This window comes from Pelodiscus sinensis, chromosome 2 (genome assembly GCF_049634645.1).
Source record: "Pelodiscus sinensis isolate JC-2024 chromosome 2, ASM4963464v1, whole genome shotgun sequence".
NCBI lineage: Eukaryota > Metazoa > Chordata > Testudines > Trionychidae > Pelodiscus > Pelodiscus sinensis.
Window position 1 is genome coordinate 201,837,692 of NC_134712.1, and position 23,857 is coordinate 201,861,548.

The 23,857-nt window shown below is 39.9% G+C and overlaps 1 protein-coding gene across 8 annotated transcripts in view; it reads right to left on the reverse strand.

Annotated features, from left to right (window-relative positions):
* HDAC9 (histone deacetylase 9) overlaps positions 1-23,857 on the reverse strand; it is a 705,078-nt gene that overhangs the window by 78,218 nt on the left and 603,003 nt on the right. For all 8 annotated transcript variants that reach the window (XM_075922252.1, XM_075922250.1, XM_075922247.1 and 5 more), the window contains one exon: positions 836-954. In XM_075922252.1, coding sequence (XP_075778367.1) covers positions 836-954 — 119 coding nt within the window. The remainder of the gene's footprint in view (positions 1-835; positions 955-23,857) is intronic.

The window sequence follows — 23,857 nt, forward strand, 5'->3', positions numbered from 1 at the left end:
TGGGTCCATGGAGTGGTATTAGCCAGGGGGTAGGAATGGTGTCCCTGGCCTCTGTTTGTGGAAGGCTGGAGATGGATGGCACGAGACAAATGGCTTGATCATTGTCTTCGGTCCATCCCCTCCAGGGTACCTAGTGTTGGCCGCTGTCGGCAGACGGGCTACTGGGCTAGATGGACCTTTGGTCTGACCCAGTACGGCCATTCTAAGCTCAGGGCTCAGGGGCAAAGAAACCTAATATTTGGAAACAACTAAGCACCCACCTAAAAATCAGGCTCCTTTGGGGGCTTAAGTTGAGTATACAGAAACTGAAGCACCAAAATTCACTGGTTTCTTTAGAAAAATCTTGGCCTTCATGAACAACGGTGTAAATCAGGAGTGATTCATTTGAAGTCAGTGGCTTATAGTGCTATAAAAACATTGGGAGATCAGAATAAAGCCTCTAAATTTAACATATTCAACAGAGTTTAAAAATAACTAATTTATTGCTGCATTTGGAAGTTGGGCCAGTTGAAAAAGAGTGGGAAATCTCCAAAATGTTATTTGAATGCCAGCAAAATAAAGCTTTCAAACCTAGACAAAAACATGCCAAGAGGCTCTGCAGAAAGGAATGAGCTAGAAAAACTAAGAAACAATTGTATTCATATTATATTCAAGTGGTTCCAGTATGGCTCCAGATGTATATTAACTCAGGGCCAAATTCTTCTATCTGTTGCACCTGGACAATTAGATAGAGTTATATGCATATAAATGAGGGCAAAATTTGTTCCTAAAATAAAGGCCCTTCCAGAAGAAATTAGCAGACCAGAGAAAATAACCACTTTCCAACTATACATACATTTAGCTGTGACTTTGTACCCGCCTAATGGAGCATCGTGGCCTTCCACAGCATCAAATCCAGCTGATACTAGGACAATGTCTGGATCAAACTCATTCGCAATTGGCATAATCACAGTCCTGCAGAATAAAAAAGACAGCCAGTTACAAACTACAGCTCATACTTTCATTAAGCACACTGCTTGGCGTGATCCCCAAAATCTGCTAGATGAAAACAAAAGTCTGTGCATCAAAAAATATTAATATTTTCCTTTAGTTAAATTCACCATCGTTATATTTAGTTGAAAAAAATCTATTTTACCCATCTCTGTATTTATTCCTTTTCTCTTCCAATTTTCTATTCTTTTTTAAGTACAGGTACATTCAAAAACCTCTACTATTACCCACACATCTGTACCTATTTTATCCCACTGCCTATAAAAAGCTGCCTGTTCCAGGGGAGTGAATAATGGTTTACAGAGAATATTCAAAGCCTCAGTGGAAACCTGGACTGCTCCAGTGAGTGTGAACTTGGTGTAAATTTGAACTATAAATTTCTTTTGGGAAAATGTTTGCTTTCCAAACATTTTTTTCCTTAACATTTTAAAATGTTTGTCGAGGTGGGGGGTGACTCTAGCAAAGGAAAAACATGAAATTCCCTTAATCAGATCCAGGCTACATTGTCAAGCCTTTCCAGGGTCAAGCATAGCAGGAATGTGACAACCACAAAATAGTGACAGCAACCCCTGCTGGTTTCAGTCAGATAATTCAATGCTTCACATTCCCAAATGTTCTAGTTTTTTAACTCTTTCCATCATGTATTTTTGTTAGAATTTAGTGTACCTTTTATCAGCATCTAAAGATTTCTTTAAAGCAAATTTATTAAATAAATGGTAAAGGTCAAACTGGATTCACAAATATTCTCATTGACTTTACTTTTTCAGGATTCATACCCATAGTAGGCTTAAAAAAATAACAGGTTCAAACACATACTTTATGATTGTTGATTGTGTTTAATTCGGAAGGCTTTCAATAATATTAAAAATCAATTATATTAATTAAGAATTGAATCTAAATTTTCTTAAAACTGATTATCCTTATACACTATATATGGTAATACCTGCCTTATTTCAAATTACATATGCTCTTCCGTATTTATGCTGCACATATGAAAAAAAAGAGCGTGTTAAGGATTTAGATTTTATGTTAAATAAATTAAACTAATACAGGTTCTCTTCCATTCTATGTGATTATTGCTTCTGCCCTTCAATTTCCTTTGTTTTGTTCCAAATTCCTCAACATTACTTTTACCAGAAGAGACAGTATCCTGCACTCTTTACTCTCCTACAACTCCACTTGAGTTGAGAGCAATGGGAGTTTTATCCAAATAACGAATGTAATAGGCTCAGGTAACTAGAGAATTTCATTGCCACCATTTTAGAAAAGAGGATAGTTCAACTTTACCGCAGGCCTGCTATGCTTATTCTATTGAGATTGCACCGAAGCAATACAATCCAAGTGTACAGAAAATTCCACAAAAACTCAAGAAATATAGAATTACGCTTTCAAAAAGCCGTAGCTACATCTACACTGCAACACTATTTTGGGATACCGGAGTATCTCAAAATAGCTATCCATGTCTTCACAGCAAGCCTGTTATTTTAGACTCACTATTCTGATGTCCCTATGAACCTCATTCTACAAGGAGTAAGGGATGTTTTGGAACAGCACTTTATTTCAGAATCTGGCACAGTGTAGATAGTGCCAAAGGACGAAATAAGCTATTTCGAAATAGCATAGAAAAAAGATAGGCATTTTGCGTAGCTCAAATTGCGTATCTTATTTTGAGTTACGGTGCAATGTAGACATATCCTCTGTGAAAGAACATTAACTGTGCAAAGTCAAGGAGCCAAAGGTTAGGAAATGCTTGTGCAATTTTAATCCAGCCCCTTGTGCATATTTATTATGATACAGAATTTAAGTCCATGATCACTGTCTCATTCACCACACACCTTCCAACTTCTGCAACAAATGAAACAGAGAACTTAGAGACATCAGCATCTTTTATTGCACAGCCCCAGATTCACTTCCCAAATATTGTGCATCCTGCACACTGAATGAAGTAGGGATGACATGAAGCTCCAGCCCTGGTCCTGCTTCTAACTCCCTTCTCCCTTATACTCCCATGCCCTCAAGCTTCTGCTCTACAGCACCACACCTTTCCTACCACCTTACCATCGCCACCCTGTTTCTCACCACTCTGTGTTCCAGTCAGGCTGCATATGCCTTCTCCAAGCTGACAGGATGCCAACAGGGGCAGCCTTGAGAGCACAACAAATAAAACTGGAAGGGGAAGTGCCGCTCAGGCTCAGTCCTGGGACTGAACATGCCTCTGTGAGGAAGGCGCATGAGTAAAGCAACACGTTAATCACAAAAGCAAAATAACACAAAGTACAGAACACAGAAAATGGCGTAAAATGAAAAATGCACCCTGCAACTCCTGCAGCTGTAGTCCTGCAGGTCTGGGTCCAGATCCCTGCTCCAGGTGTTGCAACCTGGCACATGGGACCATAGTGCTGCTCTCATTTGGCTCAGCCCCACTGATGAAGAGGCAGACAGGTCACATCTGAGCAATGTTCTCAGACATAGTTAAATCATTTCTGCTCAAACTTCCCCCCAAAATTCAAACCAAAGCAGAAATGCAGCATGGAAAATTTCAGTTCAAATGGTTGAAGTATGGGAAAGTTATAAGCAACTGAAAATAGCATCTTACAATTGGATGTGTCGGGCAACTATACTTAATGGCATCAATATTTAGCACTGGCTAAAAAGATAGTGTGTGTGTATATATATATATATATATATATATATATATATATATATATATATATATATATATAAAACCCTCTTAACAAAGAGCATACACAGAAACCTCCAGACTAAAGAAAGAGATACTGAATTACAATGATACTAACTGTAAAGGGTGGGGGGGACAGTGGCATTCAGAACTGTTCCATCAGAGATAGCTGATATTATAAGTTAGAGTAAATATCTCAAAATGCTTTTCTACAATTTAGCAAAAAGGAAAAATAATGAGATATCCTGCTTTTGAAAATGCAGAGGGTAAGCATCAACGTGGATTAATGTATTTCACACCAGACCCAATACCGCATCCCCCTCCACAAAACAATAAGGTGACTTTACAAACTGTGGCAAACTTTTGCTAGTATGATTCAGCATATTGCACATAGAACTAGCCTTTGAAGGCCACTAAGCCTACCACTACTTCCTCTTCCTTTCATACCTCCAAATTTGGGGATAACTAACTGGAATATCAAGCAATCTAATTTATCTTTTGCATTTTAATAAAAAAACACTTAGCCCTTTTCTTTGCAAAATACAAACAATAGTATAATTTTATTGCTAGGCTAGAAAGTTGGTCCCTATTTTCTTTCAAAAAATCACTAGTTATTTATCACTCTCACTAAAGGGTACGTCTACACTGCACACTGATTTTGAAATAAACTATTTGGGTATGTCTACACAGCAAAGTTATTTCAAAATAACAGCCAAATTGCTATTTCAAAATTAAATCAAAATAGTGGAGGGTTTATTTCGAAATTGGTAAGCCTCATTCCATGAGGAATAGCACAATTTCAATTTCAAAATAAGCGCTGTGTAGATGCTTATTTCGAAATAGGGGGCCTCTAGCCCTTCCCAGGGTGCCCTGGTAGCCACTCTGGGCACAACCAAGAAAACTTCTCCCCCTCACCCCCCCCAAGCCCTTAAAGGGGTAGACTCTGGCCACAGTGCCTGTGCCAGCTCCAAGCCTGCCAGCCCAAAGCCAGCAGTCGCTGCACCTGACCCAGTGGCCCCAGCATGGGCCAGGCAGCCAGTGCCAGCCTGCCCTCCACCACTCCCCAGGACCAGTCTGCCAGCTCCCAGGAGCCTGTCAGGGGCCGGAAAAGGCGGGCACCTGCCTGGTCCAGTGCGGAGATCAGGGACCTAATTCAGGTTTGGGGGGATGCCTCCAATGTCCATGATCTCGGCACTAAACAGAGGAACACAAGCGTCTACAGGTGGATGGCTGCCAGCCTGGCCACCAAAGGCCACATGCGAACCCAGGTGCAGGCTCGCATGAAAATAAAGGAGCTGCTGCAGGCGTATGCCAGGGCCACAGGGGGCAGGTCCCAACCAGGGGCAGACCCAGACTTCCGCCCCTATTTTGATGCCGTGGACTGCATCCTGGGGGGAAGGATGGTCCGTGCCCCCCAGGTGGTCATCAACCCTGGGGCAGAGCTTGCTGCCTCCTGCTGCTCCAGCCCCCGCTGCCTCCCCAGCTACCACTCCTCCTCCCACTCCTTCTCCCCCTCCCTCTTTTCCTCTCCACCCTCCCCAAATCCCCAGGGATGCCGAGGCCCCCGCACCAGTGGTGCTGGGAGACAGTTGGGCTGGTGAGACCCCCAACCCTAAGCCCTGAGTTTCTCCTCCCCCTTCCTTCACTTGCCTCCCCCTGCCAGCTCCCTCCTCCCAGGCTTTCCCCTCCCCTCTCCCAACCTCCCTCTTCCCATCTCCCACCTTCTTTCCCCAGTCTCACCTCAGTTTCATTCCTCCCCCACCCCAGTTTTGTTCAATAAAAAGGCTTTGTTGTAATGAACATGTGTCTTTTATTGTACAGCAGGAAGGGGAGTTAGGGAGGGGTAAGTGGAAGGACGTGAGGGAGGAATGAGGCACAAGCCCTCAGTGGGGCACACCAGGGACACTGTTACTGCCTGCAGAACGTGCTGCCAGGCTTACAGCAACACATCCAGGAGAAGCAACAGAGTGCCCAGGGGCGGCTCCGGCTCCATGCTGAAGAGTGCTGTGGTATACTGAGTGAGGGCAACCAGAGCATGCAGAGAAAAAAATGCTTTGCTGTCCCTCAGCAAAGTAGACAAGCAAGCAGGGAAACCTTAGAACCGGCTGTTCAGGTGGGTCCCTTTAAGCACAGGTCTCATACAGGCTACTCAGACAACAGCCACACAAGGTATCTTCTGACCTGATGCCCTGCCAGAACTGGTTCCAGCCGGCCTTAAATGCGATTCAGCGTCCTATCAGTATGGATGTGCTACTTCGAAATAGCAAAATGCTATTTCGAAATGCATTTTGTGTGTAGTTTTGAAATAACTATTTTGAAATAAGGTATTTTGAAATAATGCTGTAGTGTAGACATACCCTTCTTGAATAGTTATTCTGAAATAGCTTATTTTGAAATAGCACGTCTACACTGCAGGGAAACCTCAAAATTAGTCTGAGGCAGGCTTCCCTAATGTAGATGCGCTATCTCGATTTAGAGTCCCAGGAGGCACTGGGGAGGAATAACTTAGAAGCAGTGGAGCATCTACACATGCCTTATTTTGAAATAGCTAATTTGGAATAGGCATTATTCCTCATAGAATGAGGTTTACAGATTTCAGAATAAGTCATCTGTTATTTTGAAATTATATCAAAATAATGGGATGGCTGTGTAGACGCTCACACTGTTATTTCAAAATAACGCTAATTATCTTGAAATAATGGTGCAGTGTAGATGCACCCCATGTGTAAAGCAGCCCATGGCTTGTCTTTGGCCTCCAAGAAAACCATGTCTGCAGGTTCATTGATTTTGGGGGGAACTCCCATGGAAATGGATTTCAGTGCTCCATAAACTGCTACTACAAGCACTACAGTCACTCTCTCTCAAACCTTTTAACATGAATCTAAGCTGGTTCCTCTGCTGAACAACCAATATGATATTTATAAACAAGAAATTAAGGTATAATGCACCTGGTCTAATGGACTACTTGGGGAACTGAAAGCAAGTGACTCCTCCTCTCTGTGTCCAGCTATGGCAGTGACTCCTTCTATGGCCTAGGTAAGTGACAAAACACCCCTGTCTACATAACTCCATCCATATAACCAAGATAGCGATGGGGTTGTTGTCATGAGTAATGTGTTTGATTCAAATCCATAGATAATACATTTTCTCTGAATGCACACCAAACCTTGTGGTAGCTATGATCCTTGTAAACTCCCAATCTCCTTGGTTTGGACAACTGGACAACTGTCATTTGCAAAACCTTTTAGAAGCTGACCACCATGCAGATCTCTGATCAAGCAACTGGGCTCCACTTCATCAAGAGGGTGGGGAGCCTTGAAGATCCATTCCTTTTCCCCTGCCCTTATGTAAAGCTCAATTTTTCTCTGGTCCCAAGTTTTGTTTAGGTAAGTGATGTGGGAACAGTCTGAGAGCAGGTTACAGTTCCCTGATCCTGTGCTGGCCTGGGCAAGTATCAGCAAGAGCATCCTGGTTATCTTGTGCTAATGAAGGATCTGCATAACAAAGAGACCTACCCTCCCTCAAAGACACTCATTACACCAGCGTGGGGGTAGCATAGGTGGCCCATGAGCCACCTCACTGAGTTTTCACCAAAGTGAATTCATCCATGCCATGGCAATTCTATGGCCAGCTTCAGCCAAAATATGTATGGATCAGAACATAACAGAGAAACTCCCCCTCCATAAAGTTACATTTGGGTGTATTCTAAAGAATCATCTTGTTATCCATCCCTAATTCCTCAGGTCATATCTATGCTCAATAATATATCACATCTGACAGGCTCTGGTTATGATGAATGTCAAAACACTTTCTTACAGTCCCAACAAAAATATTCAAAAAGGCTCTGGAGACAGAGACTGGATCCAAGATTAAGACTGAGGATATTACTATCTTATCTGGAGGGGCAATAAGAAGTACAAATTGGATCCAGTAAATAGTGCACTAGGGGCTAAATTTATCTGTCAGATGCAGTAGTCCAACCCTATTGAAGCCAGCTGGGCTGCATGGGTGTAACAGAAAGTAAAATCTATTACTAAGATATTTCTTAGACTTTAGATGGAATTGCTATTGTCTGGACAGATCTGAGTTTTATATCATAACTATTACTCATATGTTTCTCCACCCCTCCCTTCCCTCTCTAAAGAAAAAAAATACAGAAAGAGACTTGTTGTCTGTTATCTAGTGTCATATGGAGCCATAATTATTAGGTATAAAAGTATTCACTGAAACGATTCCAGGGATTCCCTGCTCTAGCTTTACTTTTGCTGTATCACTAATTTTTAAATCTTGAGCAGTAGGGTTGTGGTGTATATCACATTAATATACCCATTTCACACGTGTATCGTGGTGGGTAATGATGTAGAGTTGTGGTGTAAATGTTGAGCAGTAGGGTTGTGGAGTTCACTTCACTTTACAGCTATCGTGGCACCACCTCCTCTGAGACAAAGGAGCCCCTCCTTTCATTTGATGGCACAAGCAGTGGAGCATGTGGCTGGAAATTTAAAGAGATTAATTATTGTCCCACAATACAGATTTCCCTATAGGATTAATACATTCAATTTGGGTATGTTGCTGTCTGCAGAGAAGCCATGGGATGGCTTTCAGTTGGATGTAGTCCTAGAGAAAACATCAAGCATGTGTTCTTCCCCCTCCTCAACAGTATGCAGATGCTAGCTATTATAGAGATTTTACCATTTACTTGATCTTGTTCCTTTTTATTCTTCTATTCTATTTTTGAGGTTTTATAGCACATGGGAAGCATGCTCCCAAATATTTGTTCTCCCAGAAGACACGCAAAGAAGTACCCAAGCCAGAAATTCATCTGGATGCGCCACCAAACAAAGCCAAATATCTCCAGAGAAAGGGCTAAATTGACATAAATGACCACTTTGCTTGAACATAGTTTATAATTTAAGACTGAGCCAGGACAACAACCTACAGAAAACATTTAAGGATGGTAATTAGTATAACTGAAAAAGGAAATCCACATTTTTTCTGAACCGAGTGCTTTAGAAACATCAATTATTCACATTGACTATGAGAAAGTAGCAGTTTTTATCCATAAGATTCAAAGCTCTTAATAAATGTTAACCAAGAAATTAAATGGTCCACAACCTCAGCTAATGGAAATAAGGATAGCTAGAATGCAGCCCACCATCACTTTAACATAGACATTATTATACCCATTCCACACATGTATCGTAGCAGGTAACTAAGGTCTACACAGCAGGGCTTAACTTGAAATAAGCTATGCAAATTGAGCTATATTAATTGCATAGCTTATTTCAAAATTGGGAGCGTCCACAAAGTAATTATTTAGAAATAGAGCACTCTTCCTGCAACTTCCCTTACTCCTCGTACAATGAGGGCTCCGGGAGTCGGAGTAAGAAGTCCTCCAGCTTGACAGTATTATTACATTATTTCAAAATAACTGCTTGCTGTGTAGACATGGACTAAGTTATTTAGAAATAACACTAGTTATTTTGAAATAATGTTGCTGTGTAGTCGTACCCTGACTTGCTTAAAGTAATGCAGTGATTATAAGGAAAGATCTGGACAATGAATAGAAAAAGAATCAAAGCCCACTGTTTTAGTCACTAAAAAACATTATATAAGCACTAAGTATTATTTATTCAGTTATCCACTGCCACCTTTTTCTGAATATATACAACCCTTTAGTTCTAATTAGGGTTGTTGATTAATTGTAGTTAACTCATGCAACTAACTCAAAAATTATTTGAGATTAAACATGAATGATTAATTGTAGTTTTAATAACTGCAATTTAAAAATACAATATCCATTTAAATTTATTAAATATTTTTGAATATTTTTCTACATTTTCAAATATATTGATTTCTATTACAACATGGAATACAAAGTATATAGTGCTCACTTCATATTACTTTTACTGCAAATATTTGTACTATAAACATGCCAAACAAATGAAATAGTATTTTTCAATTCACCTCATACAAGTGCTGTAGTGTTATCTCTTTATCAAGTAAGTACTCCTTGTTCAGACAATCACTTAGAGAAACGAATTTGTTTACATTTATGGGAGATAATGCTGCCGGCTTATTTACAGTGTCACCCAACAGTGACAATAGATGTTTGCATGGCACTTTTGTAGTCAACATAGCAAGGTATTTAAATGCCATATATGCTAAACATTTATATGTCCTTTCATGCTTCAGCTACCATTCCAGGGGACATGCGCGCATGCTGATGACACTCATTAAAAATGCATGAATTACATTTGTCACTAAACTCCTTTGGAGATAATTGTATGTCTCCTGCTCTGTTTTACCCACATTCTGCCTTATATTTCATGTTATAGCAGTCTTAGATTATGACACTGCACATATTCATTTTAAGAACACTCTCACTGAAGATTTGATAAAACACAAATAAGGTACCAATGTGAGATTTCTAACTATAGCTACAGCATTCAACCCAAGCTTTAAGAATCTGACATGCCTTGCAAAATGTCAGAGGGAGGAGCTGTGGAGCATTCTTTCAGAAATCTTAAAAGAGCAACACCTCACTGTGGAAAGTACCAAACCTGAAAAGAAAATCAACCTTCTGCTGGCATCTGACTCAGATGATGAAAATGAACGGGTGTTGGTCCACACTGCTATGGACCATTATCAAGCAGAATCCATCATCAGCACAGAAGCATGCTCTCTGGAATGGTGGTTGAAGCATCAAGGCATATGAATCTTTAGCAGATCAGGCACATAAATATGTTGCAGTGCTGGCTACATTAGTGCCATGTGAATGCCTGTTCAGGTAACATAGTAAAGAAGAAGAGGGCAGCAGCATCTCCTGCAAATGTAAACAAACTTATTTGTTTCACCAACTGGCTGAACAAGAAGACTGAGTGGACTTGTAGGCTCTAAAGTTTTACATTGTTTGTTTTTAACTGTAGTTATTTTTTATACATAATTCTACATTTGTAAGTTCAACTTTCATGATAAAGAAATTGCACTACAATACTTGTAATGGAAGTACTGAAAATTATGATTTCTTTTATTTTTACAGTGCAAGTATTTTTAATAAAAATAATTATATAGTACGTATTCTAAACTTTGTATTGCATGTTGTAACTGAAATATACAATATATTTGAAAATACAGAAAACATCCAAAATATTTAAATAAATGGTATTCTATTATTAACAGTGTGATTTTTTAAATCACACAGTCACGATTAATTTTTTTATTAATTACTTGACAGCCTTATTTCTAATATATCTGTTTTTTGATCCAAGAGGGCCCTTTTTTACTTTGGAGTAATGTACTGCTATTTACTAAGACACTATCTCAAAGAAAGAACATCTGAGAAGCCACCATGGCACTGGCCATTACGTAAGTTCAAGTACGTGGCTGAACCCAGGTGCAGATGAAAGACCAATGAAGCCCAGGAAGTTGATCCCAATCATTTCAAAGCATATGCAATACTTGTGGGGAACAATGCCAGTGGTATCATTTACTTTTATTCATCGTTTTTAAGTACATTTTAACGTAATATAATATTATATACGTTATCTACTCACATAAAAGAAATCTATGTGGTATTTTCCCCCGCCCCAAAAATTACAGGTTACTTTTTCTGATTTAAGTATGGTTATATCTCACAATCAATCTAGCTAATATGGGATGTAGCACTAAATCAGAATAAATAGGGATTTAAACCAGGAATTAATCTCTATCATAATTAAGGGACCTTCCCTTCCTTGACCCCAGTAGACCAAAAATTTCCTTAACTATTACTTTGAATATCCCCACCAATTTCCATAGAATCAAGGAGTTTAAAGGCATTCTCAGCTTTGTATCTTTTATTGTTTTTTATTTTATTTTATTGGCTTTTGTAACACATATTTTTTAACCTGAAATGATTATTCATGGGTTTTTTTTAAATGAATAATGATTCAGGCATCCTGTCTGAAATTTTCCTGTGTTCTGTTACAATTGGAATTGCAACAGCAACTCAAAATATAAGAAATACTGACTACAATATGTGCTTATCCTTCATTTTAAAATTATTGTTTACAAAGGTGGTTTTGTTGTAATTACAAAAGCTCTTCAACATTTGATCTATTTTATGCCTAAATCTGATCCACTGAATTAGTGCAAATATAATTAAATATAGGCAAAATAAATTAACAAATAGAAGAAAGATTAGAAAATTATTACTTTGAAGTTTTCAGAAACAATCTAAAAGGCACTAATGGTACTGGCACAGGAAAATAGCTAACTTCTACAAGCTATGAGGGAAAAACAGAGATACATACACCCACAATGCAAATTACTAACTATATTCAGATTTCAGCTTATCCGCAGATTAGCAGTGTTTAGATACAGGGCTTTAAGTTTGGCTCAATATGGAGACAAATCTTAGGGAAGTTTAGATCTATAACCATGACCAGGTTTCAGTGTTTAAATATGTAGCTGTAGTTCAAATCCATGTACAGAAAGTACAGTTTGCTATTAACATAGGTGGCCCTCTGCATACAGATACAAAGTGATAAATGGATAATATTTGAAAAGAGGCCAAGAGAACACATACAGTAGTATGCCTCCTTAAAGAGCAGTTTTATTCTGAAAAGTCAGTATATAAAAATAGCACTTGCTTACTCAACAAACCTGCTTTTTGCATATACTCACCGTCATCTGTTTTTACAGACTTTAGTGATAGAAATACTTTTTTCTGTCTTCTACACTGCACAACCAACACAACTACAAAGTGATCAAGTTGGATAGCATTCCATTTTGTGCATCTTTGCCAAAATTATTTAATTTCCTTTCAGCCAGGGACCATGGTATTGACAACTGTGGATGTAGGATTAATTTGACTTTGAAGATCATTATTACTGGTAAAGTGGCACAAGAAGGAAGAAATTCAGCTTATCTCCTAGATTCTAGTTGCAAGGCTGGAGGTTAAAAAATTACTCATTGTGTTACCTGAACACCATAAATAAGGAGAAGTAGAAAGATGATAAGCATGGAACTTTATAACCACACTAACATGCAACATACACATACACCCCCTCCCCCACAAAGTTTGCAGGAATACCTTAGGCCAGAATTGAGCCCTTATAGTATAACATGTGCCTTTTGGAAACTCAGTTTACTACACATCTGTTATTACTTTATTTCGTACACACACACACACACACACATATATAATCCCTAGACAGTTTTCTGACATAAAACATAAAAGTAATAATAGGGATTAAAAAGCGTTTTCTATTTTAAAATTTGGAGAGTGTGCAATGAAGAGCTTATCACTCATATTTAACTTCTATAAAATCTGGGTGTAGCACGCTATTTCATTTTTGTTAGGTTTAAATAGCTATCAGTTTTGTCTTTCCATTAAATCATTTATTTCAACAGAATTTTATCACACAGATCAATGGATTCAAACTAGATCTTTACCACAGTAAGCCAACAATACCATTAAAATCCCCACAGTACACCTAAATATTATGTACTAAAAGTGGTTACTCCTGAAAAGAAAATTTATAATGATAGAGATAAGCAAATGGAGAGGTCAGCCTTTATAGTAAGCAAATATAATGTGGTTTATGAAATTCACAAAACAAATGATAGCCTGACATCTTGTCTATGGAATTGTTTATTTCTAAGGAAAGCATTTGACATCAAGAATTCCTTAATGGCATAACAATCTAAAAATGGTTCAACAGAAAGGATAATATAGCAGTTAACTTACATGCCAGAAGAATATTAAGCAGGTGGGGAGAAAGAGGACAAACATACTGCTTAGAACTAAGTACAAAACATTCTGCCTTCTGACCCAAAGGGCACTTTGTTTCTTGCAGAGACTATGCAAAGCAACAAGTCAAGTGTATAGTGCAGGCAACTCCATATTCATTCATATAACTACCCAAGGTTTCCATAAGCCCTCCTTCATTTTCCATCCAGGTCCCACAGCCAACCCATGACTTGGACCTTACAATCTCCCACCCCCTGACAGGAGAGTTAAAGTGGGCAATAAGAAAGTGGAGAATAGCCATACCATTCATAGAAACCCCTAAACCTGCCCTCACCTTGTTCCAGTCCTTTAACCAGCACCAAAGTTCTCTCTAAGTTGTGCAGCAATACGGCCCCACAGCTGCTTAGCAAGGGGCTTTGGGCTCCATGCACGGAGCTGCCTGGCTGGGGAAAAGGCACATCTCCCTCAGGGTATGTCTACACCACAGAGTTTTTCCAGAAAAACAGCCAGCATGTGTGGATGGGGAAAGGGTTTTTTTCCAAAAGAAGAGGCCTCCAGGAAAAAGCACAGATGCCCTGGTGGCCACTCTGTCCATAGTAATCACATCTTAAACGTGAGAGAGTGTCTGGTCAATGTGGATGCTATCTTGTGAAAAAGCAGGTCGCTCTTTCAATGCGCTTTTGCTGTGTGGACGCTCTCTTACAGAAGCTTTTCTGGAAGATCTCTTCCAGAAAAGATCTCTTCCAGAAAAACTTCTTCCAAAAGAAGCCTGCAGTTTAGATGTAGCCTCAGTTATAGCAGCAGCTTCCTGCTGAGGGCAGAGCAGAGAGTTTTCCCCAGCCAACACCATTCATGATAGGGCCACAGCCTTGTTGAAATAAAATTGTCACTCAAAAAAAGAGAAACCCCAAAGATCAAAGTCAAATGGATGCACTTGTAGCAGTCAAAAAGTAGAATTGTTATCACACTTTAATCATTAGTGCACTCAGGCCGCAAGATCTAACCATATGAACAGCTACCTCAAAGGAGGAATAGTCCAGAGCACAGCTGGCCTTACCATGAGGTGAACTGAGGCAGCCGCCTCAGGTGCCAGACTGTGTGGCTACGTCTACACTGGCACCATCTTCGGAATAGGCAAGCTAATTTTAAACTTTGGAATAGGGAAATGCGCGGGGGATTTAAATATCCCCCGTGGGATTTAAATAAACATGGCCGCCGCTTTTTTTCCGGCTTGGGGAAAAGCCGGAAAAGAGCGTCCAGACTGGCGCGATCCTCCGGAATAAAGCCCTATTCCGGATGATCTCTTATTCCTACTTGAAGAAACCACAACTTGAAGTAGGAATAAGAGATCCTCCGGAATAGGGCTTTATTCTGGAGGATCGCGCCAGTCTGGACGCTCTTTTCCGGCTTTTCCCCAAGCCGGAAAAAAAGCGGCGGCCATGTTTATTTAAATCCCGCGGGGGATATTTAAATCCCCCACGCATTTCCCTATTCCAAAGTTCGAAATTAGCATGCCTATTCCGAAGAAGGGGCCAGTGTAGACGTAGCCTGTGGGGGGGGGGGGAGGGAAGGGTGCCACTAGGACCCAGAGTGTAGAAAATTGTGTCTGCTGCTGGAGCGTATATATTCTCTCTGCTCTAGATGCACACAGATGGTGGAGTGCTGTGCTGGAGGAAGAAGGGCACAAGAGGCATAACAGGCAGGCAGGAGAAAAGGTGGCATGGGGGTATCATTTGAGCTCCCCGCCTCAGGTGCCAAAATGTTGTGGGCCGGCTCTGGTCCAGAGAATGTATCATTGCATCTATTCCATTGCTAATTGAGCCACCTCACAGGATTGAAAGATGATTAAATAATCGGTATTCCCCTGAGGTCTTCTCGAAGACCTACCCAAGGGGAAAACCTGTAAGTTCTCTACATGTAATTATTAAGTGACCCTGCCATCCTCCTCTTATTTAATTTCCATGTAATCTCTTTTTTAACAGTATGTCCCAGTGCCATTACTAACTTTGAAGTGTTTGATATTACAAAGGTCCTATTTCCCAAAAAGGGGATCTGAAATCAGAGCTGTCCCATCCATAGGACGGTTCAGGGTGACTGCCCCAGGTGCTGTGCTTTAGGGGGCCCTGTGCTGGCCGCCTCAACTATCCTATGGATGGTAGGGACCCGGGAGATTACAGGGGCCTGGCACAGGGTGGCAACAGGGATGATCCATCCACACTCACCATGGTGGTGGAAGCCTGAGTGGCCCAGCTGCCCTCTCCTGGCTGGTTGCACTTCACTTCTCCACAACAGCAAGAAGCAGAGTGCCCTGGCCCCTAGCTGCTCCACTTCCCACCACTGCAGAGATGTGGGGCACAGTAGACCAGGAGAAGGTGGGAAGGTGGAGCAGGCTGATGGGCCACTCTGGTTCCCACCACTGAAGTGAAGGGGGCAAGCCTTACTGTCACCCCATGCCAGCCTCCTGTAATCCCCCAGCTCATGTTGCTCAGGAGAGGAGTTAAGGAAGAGAAGGAGGGGTGAGGCTTGGAGGAGGAGTGGAGTGGAGCAGGGTGGAACAAAGGCAGGGCAGGAGTGGGGCCTGCAATAGGGGAGTTGTCCTGGGCCCTGTACCTAAGGCAATGGTGGGGGGTTCTCCTAGGCCCCGCTAGGGACAGCCCTATCTGAAATACCAGAGTAAACCTCTTCCGCAAATCTGTTTTGTTAGGGTAACCCCATAGGAGAACCCTTAAAAACTGCTGTGGGTATCCATGCCCATTGCATCACCCCCATTCCTCTCCCTCATGCTTGTGTTCTGTGCACCACAACTTGCTCTAAATGAGCCAAACCTGCCATTGGGACTTGGCCCAGCCCTAATCCTGTGGTATCCCTTGTAACTGTCCCCTACCGCTCTGGCAAGAATGGGCTGAAACAGTTAATAAAACTGACCTGGAGATCTCCTTACACTCAGGCCAAATCCACTCTGCGGAAGTCCTTCTGTTCTCCAGCAAGATGATGTTGATGTTTGCAGACAATGTCAGTGTCTAACAGGTCCCCTTCAAGAGATGAGGAGAGATGGCACTTTGCTAGCTCAGCAGGGTGTAAACTTGACATTACTACATTCTTTTCCAAGCTTACATTTAAACAGAGCAGCAGGACTTCACACCCAGAGCACTATAGCTAGAAGAGACATTAATGGAGTAATGTTCACATCGGCTGTACAGAATTCTGCGTAATTAGGGATTTAGTACATTGACAAACTCCGATCCTTAGGATGATGTGCTGTAATCAGTATAATTTTTTGTCTGTTTGTTAACTCTATATAAATCCCTTTTCTTTGTTGATGGAATAAGGTGGAATACTCATAGTAATACTACAAACTCTAGATACTATAATATAGTGTTGGAAATGGCTACGGATTCTGCAAAAGTTCGGACCTGATTTTAGCTCTAGATAACACTGTCATCCTGCTTTTCTCTTTTTCCCTTTCTCTATCTTTTCCTCAGCAAAAGAAAAGAAATTCTAACAGATCCCAAAGGCACTATGCTTCAGAGAGGAGACTGCTAATTACAATGGGTTCTATCAGATTGTTAGGAATATTAAAATATAAGTACACCATCCTACAAGGTGTTGGTGGTTCATGTATCTCACACCATTTGCTCATCATCTTAAAGGATGGGGCCTAGAAAAGTACCTAAAGAGATGGGAGATGTTGGCAGTGTGGGAGGCCTGTGTTTGTATAGTTGAAGTCAATGGAAATTTTGCCATTGACTTCAATGAAACCAAGAAATCAATCTTTATCACTAAAATCTAAAAGAAAAAATATCTCATAGAGAAAGAAAGCCTGAATAGAAAAGAAACACTGCCACCAAAATGAAGTTTCATAAAAACCCAATATCAATTAAATGATCTGCTTAAAAATTGCTTAAAGCAGAAAACAAGGTAGAGGTCAAGGTATAAAAGTGGAAGATTAGGAGTCATTAAAAAATTAATAAAAACCAGTTGACTAAAGCAATGAATGGAAACAAAACACTTTCCTCAATGGTATCTAATAGAAAGGAAAGATCAAAACTTAAATAAGACTTCTGAAAAATGAGGATGTAGAGCAATAACAGAGGAATCAGGAATACCAGAATTCCTACATAAATATTTCTCAGTTTTTAACAGGAAAGAATGGGAAATAGAGATATACACAGGGGAGCTCAATCCAAGAAACAAAAAGGGAAAATACAGAGGTAAGTGGAAATAAAATGATATTAAATAAGTATTTAATTAAACACTTATTGACTTCAATGAGATCAGTATTTCACCAAATGGATTTTATTAAGGCTCTGCAAAAAAAAGAGGCAAAAGATGCTAATGCATGGGGCCCTGTGGCATTACACCTGCGGAAGCCTAGAGCAGACATAACTCTTTCCAGAAGTACCAGGAGAAGGAAGCTTTGAGGTGCACCACCAGCAGATTCTGGACAGAAAGACAGTACATCCGAGGCTGGGAGGTTCACAGCAGTGCAACAGGATTCCTTTGGTGGCATATGTTTTCCTATATAGACTAAGGGCAAGTCGGACAAAAGGGGCATGGCAGGATTTAGACTAGGATCCAAAGTCACTTTCAACTGACTTTGCTGAATTTGGCTTTCATTCATTCACTCACATGATCACTGCATGTTTCCTGTGAAGCTAAGCTGCTCACACCTCTTTCATACATTTTTTTGTTTTCATTTGAAGTGATATATTGGATAGCCCCCTTCATGAGCATTTTTTTAACTTGCATGAAACAAGAAACACTTTTTCCACCATATGTTATAGTTAAAACACTTAAAAGCTGTTTCCCATTATTGGCTGGTCCATCTTTGTGTGGTCAGTTGCCTTGGGAACTGAGATTGATCTTAATTTCAAGAACATTTACGAATGAACTGAAAAACATATTTCCCTATGCAAAGTGCAGCTATATTTATAATGTTGGAACTATTGGCAGTGCATTCAAATAAGCATGATTTCCACTTTTACCTACATTTTTGCACACTTGTCTTCCACGGTTACAGCCAAAATAACATATTAACATACATTAGATACATGAGTAGAACGACTTCCAGTAATCTATCAAGAACACATTATAAGGAGGATGTATATTCCAATTACACAAGATTTGTTATATACCTGTTAAATCCTCATTTTCCAGTTTGAGTATCTGAAGCCCATGTTATCCAAAACATTTGGTCTTACAACTGCAATTTTCATCAAAAGCAAATTTGGTTTTATTTGGTTTATTTTATTTTGATTTTCCAAATATACTGGATGTCCTCAGAGATTTTCATGAAATAGGGAGGGGGAGAGGGGGTATGTGTACACACAGCCGTGAGTTACGTAAGCTCTTTCAAAAACATTTATTATTCCTGACTGAGGATTTGTATTTAATAGGCTTCAATGTGCTTAAAGCAAACACACAATTTGCTTATTGAGACAGTTTTGCCATTTTAAATCCTTTGCCATAAAATAGCCAGTAAAGCTTGTAAGCAGTACTTAAAAGCAGTAGTTTTCAAACTGTGGTTCATGAACTAGCAGTCTCCAAAGTATTTGCTATTGTTCTGTAAAATCTGGCTGTTGTAATAGTGAGTTCTTCATTTTCACCTGCCACAATGCATTTAAAGATAGGTACAAATTCAACTTCTGTCTTGGACCACTTCCTCAATTGAAGTCAATGGAGCATTGCCAATTTATACCAGTTGAGGCTCTAACCCAAATATTTTTCACTAAAATGATTTTTCAAATGAAATTTATCATAGTTGCCACAAGGAAGTTATATATTTATGAGTGGGAAGGTGTTCTAGGTGATCACAAATAGACGGGGAGATAATCCTCTAGCTAATCTAGGTTATGCTCCACACAGTGGAAAGGACTAAGGGTATGTTTACACAACAGAGTTTTGTCAGAAAAACGGCCATTTTCCCAACAAAACTTGAGGAACGTCCATACAGCTATTGCGTTCTTCCACAAGAAAACTGAAAGAACATACGGGTTTTCTGGCATTGGTAATTCTCATTCCACGAAGAAGAAGGCTTTTTGTGAAAGAGTTCTTTTGCCAAAAGACGTGTGTGGATGGAGAAGAGGGAGTTTTTTCAGAAGAGGAAAGAGGAAAAAGCACAGGTGCCCTAGTGGCCATTCCATCCATAGCAATCACAGTTTACATGCGAGAGAGCATCCATTCAGGCTGGAGGCTCTTTTGCAGTGTGGACACTCTCTTTTGGAAGATGTTTTTTTCAGAAGATCTCTTCCGAAAAAAAGCTTCTTCTTAAAGAAGCCTGTAGCCTGAGGATTTGTCAGTCCTTCAAGATGAATAGCTATGGATTTAGTTTGTTTTTTAATTTACTATTCTTTGTTTCATTTTTATTTATGAACAGTCCTGGAAACTGTACTTTAAAAAAAAAACCAAATAGACTTACGTGTTAGTACAATGGTAACAGTAAAAAGATAAAATCACAAAAACTTAGGTGATTAAACATAACAAACAGGATATGCAACATGGCCAACTTAAGATTGCTTTTGGAAGAAGTCATTTTAGCATATTCTGACTTCTGTGATTTGAGCTGATCAGATAACGAGCTGATCAAATAATATCTAGAATTTATTTGATGCACTTTGCCTCTTAAATTATTGGACATTTTATTTTCTTGTTAAACATTTATTTTAATGTTTTCCACATTATTCAATGAGCTGCATAATAAACTGGCCAAATATTTATTTATCAAATGATTTATATGATACATTTATCTACCCTCAGTTAAATTATTTTGAATAGTTTTGATGTTTATTGACCAATTTTAAATTTTAACTATGTATCTTTCGCATCACAGTAGCACATTTTTTGCATTAGATGTACATGCTTATTAAGTAGTTAACTATTCCTTCACATTACTGTGTACCTTGAGTTCAAATAAAAAATGGAGCTGTAAAACAGTAAAGCTTAAACTTTAAGGTCACAGTACAAAGACAATTAGTCAAAGATATTTGCAAAATTATGGCAACCTATCAAACCAATTAGAGACCCACAGTGAGGCAGGAAATAGCTATCTTTGAGGAGACTTGATTGGAGAACCTAACACTGGAAAAGCCTTGCTTGTTATGAGTCAGAACAAATCAGCATAATTTCTCCATCATCTCCCTTCTCCGCTATGTTAAAAAGGCAAAGATGGTGATGAAGAGTATCAAGAAGCAAACAATAATATAATAAAATCCCGTCTTGCAAAGACTGGTGTTAACATTCTCTCCCTGGCTCTTCTCCATTCTCTTTAAATATAACAAACTCTAAAGGTGTACTCTGCATGAATTGTGGAGAAAAAAGTCTGGCGACTAGACCAACTATTTCCCCAGCATCCTCTCCCCTGTGATCTAACCAGCACCAGTTTTAGCTGTATTATTGAGTACTGGTGAACATTTATCAAGAATGGTTTAGAAGAAATTAGGAGACCATGCCATAGTTTTAGAAAGTGAAATATGACTAAAGTAAAAAGACATACAGGACAAATGAATTTGACATGGTGTTGTTACATCAACCTTAGGATTTATCTGAATCTTCCAGTTTGTCCCCTTCTTTAGGTGCAACTGGTTTAAACTACTGGCTTTCCTTTCCTGGAGGAAGAACAGTTGGACCCCTCTGGTCCGCATCCATGGGACCTGACCCATCCCAAATGAGGGAATTTAATAGATCACTGGAGGTCCCATGCAACTGGCTTCCCAGGACACTGCCCCTCCGTCTGTATGGCTCTGCTCCAGCACTGCTGCTAGAGGGCTTGGACTTGGCTCTGGCCCATTTCTGCCAGCTGGCTAGTGCTCTCCGGGATGGAGTTCCTCAGCCACTGCTGCCCAGCTTCTGTCAGGGATGGGCTCCACGGTTGCCCCACTGCTGCCATGCCAGGTCAGGGCTCTGCAGCTGCCCCACTGCTGCCGTGCCAGGTCAGGGTTTCCCATGGACCCTGCAGCTGCCTCACTGGGCCACGCCAGGTCAGGACTCCTCAGCTGCCCTGCACCCAAGTCGGGGCTCCCTGGGATGGGGCTTACCAGTCTTGATGGTGAGGCTCCCTGCTGCTGGACTCCCGATCGGCTCACACTCCCAAGTGCCAGGGATCTCTGGTCAGCAACATCTGTGATCCTGCCAGACCACAGATGTTGCCAGACCAGGGAGTTCCAGATTTAGGAGGTTCAACCTGTACTGCTGTTTGCTCTTTAAAAGTTGCTGAACTGTACTCCAGAAATGCTGGCATTTTAATGATGAAAGAAGTGATTGTTCTAAAGACAGATTACAAAAGTCCTTGGGATTCTTTGGGCTAAAAGACCCCATGCAAATATAAATTATGATGTATTTTTAGGACACATGAAATTATGCTCAAAATATATAATGATGACACTGGACTGTTGTGAGATTTGATGTTGTAGATAAGCTGCTTGAAAAAAGTGTGTTTATGTATTTTATTTATATATTCAATTTTAGGTTTCGTTTAACTTTAAGAGGAAGTGTAAATTAGCAAAGGACAGATCTCAATAGGTTTGGTGTGAATAAACATATACATGTTTTGATGTTTATCCAAAGTTCTTCTATGAGGGGTCACCAATACAAGTAAAGTATCCCCTCTCTCACAGTATCTCTGCCTCCAAGTTCAAGATGAAGAGGTTAACAATAGTTTTAAGTTTCCTAAACTTTTTCAAATCTTGTCAAAGATTTGGTTCATTTTGAAGTCTTATTGAAGATATGCTTTGGTTTTTATTTTATCCAGACTAGTTGTTCCATCCCTTGTGTAAATCAATGTGTTCTTGTCTCTCTCACTTTATTGGCTTTTTCTGCCCTCATCTGTTTTCTCTCATCTTTTCCTCTACTTTTCTCTGTATCATACATGTTCTCCTTCTGTTTTCTCTCATTTCTTTGGTCATTACTGTTTCTCCACTCCTTGCTCATTTCCCTTTTTTTCCAAGTATGGATGACGATGAAAGATTCAATCCTGTAAGGTGCTCAGCACTTTCAACACCAATTAACTTCTTTTAATGACTGTCTTGGATGTACCCATTTCCCTAGCTGTGTTACTTCTCTGAAAGTGATCCATGTGGTAGGTAATGTCTGGTGTGCACTAGGATGTTATTTCTAGGCATATGAATTTCTGCAGAGATATCTCCACTATTCATATAAAAGTACAGAATCCCACAATGTTTGATTTACACAAGTCAGTAGAATATAATAATCCTCTAATGTTTAAAGGGGAGCCTGGTGTGTTATGTGTTGTTGTATTTGTTTACAGAACCTTGTGAATTTATTCATTTTAATTAAAATATAATTTACCTATTAACCAAGCTCAGGAAAGAAGTATAAATAAAGCATCTGATGTTATCATACTATGTAAAGTGAAGCATGTGCCTAAATTTCTTCTGGATCTGGGCCTAAATAACTATTTATAATTAAATTACTGGTGGTGGCCTAATACAATAAGCCAAATTCTGCTTTATATTTCACCTATGCAGCAGCATCAAGTATGTTGTGATTTTCATGACAGAATGGCTGTGTCTACATTGGCAAGATTTTGTGCAAAAGCAGTTGCTTTTGCGCAAAATCTTGCCACCTGTCTACGCTGGCCGCGAGTATTTGCGCAAGAACACTGACGTTCTAATGTACAAAATCAGTACTTCTTGAGCAAATACTCTGATGCTCACGCTCAGGGATAAGCCCTCTTGCGCAAGTATTCTTGCGCAAGAGATCAGTGTAGACAGGCAACGTTAATTTATTGCGTAAGAAAGCCCGATGGCTAAAATGGCCATCAGAGCTTTCTTGCGGAAGAGAGCGTCTACACTGGCACGGATGCTTTTGTGCAAAAGCACATGCCAGTGTAGACGCTCTCTTGTGCAAATACTTTTAACGCAAAAACTCTTGCGTTAAAAGTATTTGCGCAAAATCATGCCAGTGTATACATAGCCAATCTGTCCTGCTGTAAATGTGATACAAATAATTAATATGAACTCAAACTCAAATTTAAATTAGGAATCACTATAACTTTTTTAATTGCTCTCTCAAGAATAATTACTAACTAACATAACAAAATCCTATAACTCTCAATGGTAAAAGTAGGATGCTGAACTTTATGATGCAAAAAGTATGATCTCTGTCTACTCTAGGGGCATTCACAACATTTGCTATTTGTACTCCACACTTTGCATTCACTCATGATGCTCTGAAAATATTGTCTGAGAAACTATAATTGGCTAGTCTCCATTGGCGTGGATGTGGTGGGATGTGCATCATCTCAGGATTGGGCCCTCTGGGAGTAAAGATTTGCCAGAACATTACTTACACATTTATATATCTCACTAATTATCACTCTAATTGAGCACCTAACAAAGCTGTCACCAACATAGTAAGAGCCAAACAATATTATTATTAAAAATTAGTTGTATTACCAGAGTGCCTAGGACCCCTTGTTATGTACAAGGCCCTGA